Genomic DNA, 8690 nt, shown 5'->3' on the forward strand with positions numbered 1-8690 from the left:
ACACACACACACACACACACACACACACACACACACACACACACTTCTACTGAGGCGTTGTCACTGTCCCTTCTCCTTTCTTTATTCTTTTCTGCCAGTCTTCATTAAATGCTCCTGGTCCCACTCAGAGCGGTTGCCGTAGCGATAGGAGCAGAGACAGGCAGAGCAGGGAGGTCAGGGTCAGAGGTGAAAGGTGAGCCGTGGAGATGGAGGAAGAGTCCCCCAGAACGGCCACCTGGAGGGAGAGGAGAATCATCACGGTGAATATATATTTACAATAGCACCGGAAAACACAACCCCACTCTACTGGCACTCCACCATCATGCCCTCTGGACGCAGGAACAGGCCCCCGTTGTGCCGGAGGGATCGCTATGGCAATCCAGTCCCACGGTGTCTGCATATCCTGTCTGCATGTTATCGTTGTTGTGTTTGTTGTCCATCTGCTTTTAACCGTTGGTGTGCGGCCCGTGTACTTGTGGCTTGAAAAATAATTTCCCCCTCGGGGACAATAAAGTCTGAAGGCTATATCAAAGAACCAACGGGAGAATCTTGGTGGATGTAGCTTTGAGAGGGTCGTTTGGGAGGTCTAGTGTGTAGAACTTCTCCCCCCTTTCCCAGCCCTTTCTACTGACGATGATGACCTGTGCTGGCCGGTATTCTGTAGGGGGCCAGGAGGTCTTTCAATTATGCATAAAAGCAATATCATATTTCCATCACACCAAGGTAAATTATTGGCGAATTGCAAATCAATCAGTTAAACCGGGTATCTTGGTCATAGTCACCAGAGACGCTGTATATGTTGTAAGACATGGTGATGGTGACAGTCTATTTACTCACACACAGAGTTAAGCTGCTCGGACACGTATATATAGCGCTGTGGTGTGTGTGCATGGCTGTGGATTTCAACGTCTGCGTCCGAGAGAGGGTTAATCTTCAAGGACACTTGTAGTGTGTGGCGCATTGGCCGTTATAATGCTCCTGCGACTCAAAAAGAATCAGAAATGGATGTCGCCATGGTGACAACTGGAAACCGGATCTCTCTAGAGCCATTCGTCCGTTCTGGGCAGCAGTGCAACATGGCAATCCTTAATATTATTATTATACACTGATGAAATATGCTGACGAATATTATGTTCCATTTCTGCCAAGTCCGTTTTCGCTTATTATAACACTAAAGTCTAAAAACTTCACCTTTATTGTACTAAAAAAACATTTGAATCGTAACGTCAAGTAAAGTCCAATCTGAAGGAGAAAGGGTGTTGACGTACCTGTGGAGGAGGGGGCCGGCGAGGGGAGGGGGGGGGGCGGAGAGAGGGCCAGGCCCCACCTGCCTCCTTCTCACCTGGAGGGGCGAGAAAGAAGGAGATTAAAACAGGCAGTAACATAGACAGTGACCTAGGGAGAGAGAGACACACAGAGAAAGAGAGACAGAGACAGAGAGACAGAGAGAGAGAGAGAGACAGAGACAGAGAGAGACAGACAGAGACAGAGACAGAGAGAGAGAGAGAAAGAGACAGAGACAGAGACAGAGACAGAGACAGACAGAGACAGAAAGAGACAGAGACAGACAGAGACAGAGACAGAGAGAGAAAGAGAGAGAAAGAGACAGAGAGAGACAGAGAGAGACAGAGAGAGAAAGAGACAGAGACAGAGAGAGAGAGAGACAGAAAGAGACAGAGACAGAGAGAGAGAGAGACAGAGAGAGACAGACAGAGACAGAGAGAGACAGAGACAGAGTGAGAGAGAGAGTAAATCCTCAGGAATGAGCCTAGAAGATGCAACATCAAACTAAACAGAGGGAACAATGGAATGCACAAAGGAAGCGACCAATCGTGGGTCAGCATCCTCATTGCTTCAATGTTTCAGTTTGTTTTGACCACACCCACATTGGGACCAGGCCACATTATATGTGTGTTATGTCTATGCCAGTTTTCCTTTTTCTCTCTTCATCCGATCCAGAACCTCTGAAGCTGAATAAGAAAAATCGAACTTGCATCTAAAACACAACTCAAAACCAAAAACAGCACATTGAAATGAGGAAACACACACGCGCACACACACACACACACACACACACACACACACACACACACACACACACACACACACACACACACACACACACACACACACACACACACACACACGCATTTGAAATCCTATTGGTGGTTTGTGAATGGCACCATGTTGTTGTCTGTGTACGTAGGACTTATGAATACATCTCATTTGCAGAATACAGATTTTGCTTACACAGGACTCGCATACAGGAACACATGTCAATTGCTTGCTCTGTTTAATTAGCCCACACCTGCACGTAAACAGCTGCTACGCTGCCTTCCATTCTTGTGTGTGTATGTGTGTGTGTGTGTTTTTAGGCGCGTGTGTGTGTGTGTGTGTGTGTGTGTGTGTGTGTGTGTGTGTGTGTGTGTGTGTGTGTGTTTGGTGTTGGCAGTCCTCCAAGCCTTGCTGAGGGGAAGTCAGGTATGAAAGAATTAGGAAGGAAGGCAGGACTACACATGCACGCACGAACACACACACAAACACACACACACACACACACACACACGCACACACACACACACAAACACGCACACAAGCCAGCACGCACGCACGCACACAAACACACACACACACGCTCTCGGACACTACTACACACCTGGTCCGCAAGCAACACAACTCAGTCTCAACACACTACGCTCTTTTGGTCAACCACAATCTCACCCTCCTGTTCGCTCCTCTGGAATTATCTTCTGTGAGGAGAATTCTCAGAGCAGCTGAACATAAAACATGACAGCATACCTAACACCAAGCTAAGGAGATTGGACTGTTTGATGGACTTGTCCTTATATAGAGGACTAGGTGAGCCATGGATACAAATAATTCCAAACCAAACCCATAATAATGACGATGGTTAAAGAATGACATGGGAATAAGAACAGACATATTGACTGAGACGTGCACACCTGGACGTGCACACCTGGATGTGCAGAAACATGATACTGCTGCATCTTACAGTAGCCATTGTCTCACAGTACAATAGACAAAGAGATTCTCTCTGCAGAGCCCGAATGAGCCGAGACGTTAACATGAGCATACAAACGCTCACTCTCTCTCGCTCGCACACACACACACACCATATTGAATAAAATGATATCCATCATGTGCTATGATGACTAATATCAATACTTAAGATATTAGTCATGATGGAGGGGGCGGGAGAGAGAGAGAGAGAGAGAGAGAGAGAGAGAGAGAGAGAGAGAGAGAGAGAGAGAGAGAGAGAGAGAGAGAGAGAGAACACGTTCCCATCATGGCTTTTATCAATTAACCATCTGTCCAAGTGCCTAATGATCTTTTAGCCCCGAGCAACTTGGAAGCATTTTCCCATTTGTGTCTGCTTTTCAGTTGCTCAAGCCAGGGGGTTCTCATTGGTGAAAAGAGTGGTGGATTAATACGGCAGAACAGAATCACTCTTGCATTCCGCGTGCAAAAGTCTAATATCTAATGAAGTATGTCATAGAGCAAATGATCTTAGCCTAACTAACGAAGTAGACCAAGTGAACTGGTTATTCTTACGTCATCATCATCATCATCATCATCATCGCGGTTCACGATAACAACTGGGAAATATGATACGCTGGGACAAGATGTCACATGGAAGCGCAATGTCAGCGTAGTGAATCAACAGAAAGATGTAGGAGACAGCAGACATGTGCAGCCCGGGCGCGGTAGCAGAATGTTTATCTGTGCTGGGGTCACACAGCTCATCATCTGGGCTGATGGAAGGGGTCACTGCAGAATGGCACGACTGCCAATACAGTTGATGCTCAGATTGGGTGAGGGTGTGGGTGTGAGTGTGAGTGTGAGTGTGTGTGTGTGTGTGTGTGAGTGTGCGTGTGTGCGCGTGCGTGCGTGCATGTGTGTTTTACCATAGGCTTTGAGGTGTCGCCTCCTACATTCCCTTCAGCATGTTTGTCTTGTAGCAACAACAAGGAACATGTCAACCATGACAGATTGATACGTACATACATGCATACAAACACAACCTTGGTACATCACACACGCACAAACAGACGCACCCCTGCATACAAAAACACACACACTCGTCAAGGCAGGGCGTGGGCGTGAAAGATTCACTGGACAGGCGTGAGGTGGATTTTAACCATTCTCTCAATGGTGTGTGTGTGTGTGTGTGTGTGTGTGTGTGTGTGTGTGTGTGTGTGTGTGTGTGTGTGTGTGTGTGTGTGTGTGTGTGTGTGTGTGTGCGTGCGTGTTTATGATTTACCAATGCTGTGTTTGTTTGCATGTATGTGTGGGTCAATCTGTCATTAATGGCGTGATCTCTGTTGTCGTATGCGACAAACGAGCTGAAGATGAGAACATTAGTGGGTGAGGATTTGCGAGGAACATACGCAGGGTGCGAACGCCGAAAGGACAGACCTTTCTAGTTCCAGTGTTCAGGCCATTCCTATTTACACTCCACCATACACCCACCAGCCTGTGGGACAGACCCCCTGTGTTGAAGGTTACTGGTAATGCTAGCTACCGGCTCTCTTCAGTGATGTCACCTGGCATCCCCCATGGTCCCGGACATAAGGATGTGAGGGATGTATGTCTATCGGATAGAGCCCCTCCCAGTGACATTGAAAGGGCTCCCAATGACTTTTGGCATTATAGCATGCCATTTACATTTCTGCATACAAATGTACCATTAGCATCTCGGCATTGTGAATGAGCTTTCTCCTCCGAGGTTCAGGATGTCAGGTTGGACACGCAGGGACCACAAGATGAAACGGGTACCAGACAGATGTGAGAGGGTCATTAGTCAGCTGTCGTTGTGGCCCCCCCAGGAGTGAGACCCCCTGCCGGGGCACATAGAGGGGTGTGGTTCCGTGCACACTGAGACAGTGTCTCAGTGTGTGGAGCAGGGGGGGCTCGGTTGTTTGTCCGTAAACACGCTGCGTGTCAGCTCGGTTTTATAAAAAAAGTCAGGCTTGTGCAAACTAGAAAGGGAATTCACCCCATTTCACAGAGCAGCTGTCATATACCCTGGGTCACCAGAGTGTGTGTGTTAGTGTGTGTGTGTGTGTGTGTGTGTGTGTGTGTGTGTGTGTGTGTGTGTGTGTGTGTGTGTGTGTGTGTGTGTGTGTGTGTGTGTGTGTGTGTGTGTGTGTGTGTGTGTGTGTGCGTGCGTGCGTGTGTGTGCGTGCGTGCGAGAGAGTGCATCTGCGCATATTTATCCGTCTGTAGACCTGGTACAAATCGAGGCAGAAGGAATGTCAGCTATGCTTTGATGGGCTCAGTACAATGAGAGAACTTAACCCTCAAGGTGTGTGTGTGTGTGTGTGTGTGTGTGTGTGTGTGTGTGTGTGTGTGTGTCAGAGGATTGGTGGCATAAAATTATGTTTTAATGGTGTTTCATATCAGAGTCCTGTGCTGCAGTGGGCGGAGGTGTCATTATGCCCATTTTTGATGCTCACAAACACACACACACACACACACACACACAAATGATTCAGAGTGACCTTGAAAGCTTCTGTGAGTATGTGTGTGTGTCCCCTTAAATGTACCCTGGCCTTTCCAGCTGAATCAGTAATGAGGATTTCAATTCTCTAGAGGCAACAACACAGACAAACACACACACACACACACACACACACACACACACACACACACACACACACACACACACACACACACACACACACACACACACACACACACACACACACACACACACAAATACTTAAGCACACACTCATGTGTGTTTCTTATACTTCTTTAACAGATTCAAACAGACAAAGAAAGAAATAAGGAAACCTTGCGCTAGAGGTTACCGGCTGTCTGTCTGTCTGTTGTCTCCAAACTTGTTGTTTTTTTACAAAGAAAGTCCACAAAGTCCACAACAAAGACCACCATAGACCTTCCAGTACAGCTGTCATGCTGGCACAAACCAGATCTATTTACGCTTGGTCTTTCAAGTTAATGTAAATCCATGGGAATTCCCATCATGGTTCCTATCCCAGAACTCCAGTCTAGTACAACACGTCCGGTGAATGAAGGGAAATGTGTGGCCTCTTACCCGTGTCCTCCTGTGTGTTTGCAGGACGATGTAACAGAGTGTTGCTGATAACCTTCAGAAACACACAACAACCCCAGTGCAATGCTTCAAAGGAAGAAAAACAGGCCTTTCAAATAATGCATTACAGATCAGCTATTTTCCCTGTCTGAAGACTCAGAATGCCTGGCAGAATTCCCGATAGATTATACAGGCTGTTCTGCAGAGTGGACGATCAGATGGTCAGTGATCAAATATCCTCCCTTGAGTTTGCTGTAAGGATTTTAGTACACATCTCACAGGTAGTAACTGTCAGAAGCCTCTCCAGATTCCATATTTCATAACAACTCCGGCAGGGTTATAGCAGGACAACACTGTCACAAGTATTCCCAGTGTCCGGAGACACAAAGGTTAATGGATAGAAAAAGGAAAACATGATTGGTCAACAGCCAATCGGCATTCCTCTTCCGATTGGCTGTTGGCTGCTCATTTGAACAGTGGGGGGGGGGGGGGGGGGGGGGGGTGTAAACAAAGCAAGGTCGAGCGTGGCTATGGGCTGACCTCCAGAAATGCTCTTCTTACTCATTAATATGACATCGAGCAAGGTTGGCAAACAGACTGAAGAGAGACAGGTGACGAGAAGGACATGCAAAGGCAGAGGACACTGTGTGTGTGTGTGTGTGTGTGTGTGTGTGTGTGTGTGTGTGTGTGTGTGTGTGTGTGTGTGTGTGTGTGTGTGTGTGTGTGTGTGTGTGTGTGTGTGTGTGTGTGTGTGTGTGTGTGTGTGTGTGTGTGTGCGTGCGTGTGAGAGTGTGTGCGCACGCGTGTGTGTGTGTGAGAAAGTGTAGATGAATAGCAAGCAAGTGTAGCGGGTCATTTCTTGTATTTGTCTATTCACAAGAAATTCCATGCACAGATGAAATGTTTGCATGTATTTTCACCATGAATAGCCCTTAGACCATACGAAGCCAAAGAAAGAAACAGAAAGGGAGGTAAAGAGACATGGAAGGAGACCGAGAGAGAGCGAGAGCATGAAAGAGCATGTGTAATTCTTTAATGAGCACCATCACTTCCCCAGGGATCCAGCGTTCTATCTCTACTGCCTATTAACCATCGCCACATGCTGGAAATAGACCACGTTCTTCCACACCCAAGTTCAAACACACACGCGTGTCTGACAAGGCACGCAAAGACACACACATACACTAACACACACACACACACACTAACACACACACACGCACACACACACGTGTCTGAGAAGGCACCCAAAGACACACAAACACCCAAACACACACACACGGATACCATTAAATATCAGGCCCCATTTGTGCACATATGTGCCGGTGACGGCAGTAAAACGCACCAATAGCATTGTGGGTTTGATTCGGTCTGTTTGTTATTGGTCTCTCAAGAAGGAGAAGTCTCTCTCTGAAAAATCACGAGAGCTGATTGGGTACAGGAAGAGAAGGGTGACAACCTGACTGAGGGTTGAAGAGAGGTGTGCTGGCAAGAGTTTGTTGTGTGGTTTATGAAAGTGTAGCCCGTTGATATCTAAAAGATCTTTAGAGAATGGGGATTGAAATTGCATTTGACAATAGCGGAAAAAGGAGAATTCCAAGCCAGACCGCTGCCTGAGACACAATGATAAACTGATGGTCTCAAGAAGGTAAAGAATAAAGTTAGATTTATCGGTAAGGGAATAAAAAAAGGGTAATTATTTTCATAATGTTGACAGATAATAACAACTTGAGAAAGTGGCAGAAACAAGCACTTTCAGGGGTCGTCCATTTATGAGGCCCTATTGTCCCATAAACTGTGACATCACCGCCCGTTCCACGGTGGCAGTCGCTGAACAGCATCACTGAATCGTAAGATCCTCGTTGCATTACTGATTTAGACCCAAGACGATTGGGAAATAGCTAGGGTCAAAGTTGAAACATCCAGAAATCATCCTTTAAGTTGGAGTTTTTAGGGGACTCAGAAGACAGGACCGATGCGAGTCTGAGACAAACACAATCAGAACTACGCAAGGGGATCAAATCAAATCAGACAGCATTGTGCAAAAGAATGATGAAAACACAGAACAAGAAGTCTACAGGAACGGGTTTTGCAGAGCCCATCGTGTAAGCCTTCACTTTGGATCGTACATGACTGCTACACAGAAGCACGCCCCCATGGATTGATTTGGTTGACCAACACATTGTTTCCCATTGTCGGTGGCCTCTGATACCATCGACATACGACCCTCCTTCTCTCCAGCCGCCCCGTGATAAGGGCTGGGTTCCAGTAGTGATGTAATACACAGCGGGGGGGGGGGGGGGGGGCACAGTGTGTGGGATCATGCTGCTGGCTCTCCAAACCACACCACCCCCACCAGCCTCACTGAGCCCCCCTCCACGTCTCAACACCCCCCCCCCCCCCCCCCCATATCTGTTTCCACCCTGTCATCACATAGGGTCCTGTGGGACGGCAGACCACACGGTAACCATGGTTACTGGGATGGAGTGGCCCCTCGCCAAAGGTACACACAAGTACACGCACGCCCGCTGTTTCATGCAGAGGATTGCGCGCACACACACACACACACACACACACACACACACACACACACACACACACACACACACACACA

At 47.4% G+C, this 8690-nt stretch overlaps 1 protein-coding gene across 1 annotated transcript in view; it reads right to left on the reverse strand.

Moving 5' to 3' along the window:
- Positions 1 to 303: 303 nt before the first annotated feature.
- Positions 304 to 8690, reverse strand: part of LOC130392824 (glypican-5-like) — a 24361-nt gene continuing 15974 nt past the window's right edge. The window contains exons 10-11 of the mRNA XM_056603315.1: positions 1328 to 1342; positions 304 to 329 (exon numbers count right to left, since the gene is read on the reverse strand). Of these exons, the coding sequence (XP_056459290.1) occupies positions 304 to 329; positions 1328 to 1342 (41 nt within the window). The remainder of the gene's footprint in view (positions 330 to 1327; positions 1343 to 8690) is intronic.

The sequence above is a fragment of the Gadus chalcogrammus genome, chromosome 12 (genome assembly GCF_026213295.1).
Source record: "Gadus chalcogrammus isolate NIFS_2021 chromosome 12, NIFS_Gcha_1.0, whole genome shotgun sequence".
In the NCBI taxonomy this organism is placed as follows: Eukaryota; Metazoa; Chordata; class Actinopteri; order Gadiformes; family Gadidae; genus Gadus; species Gadus chalcogrammus.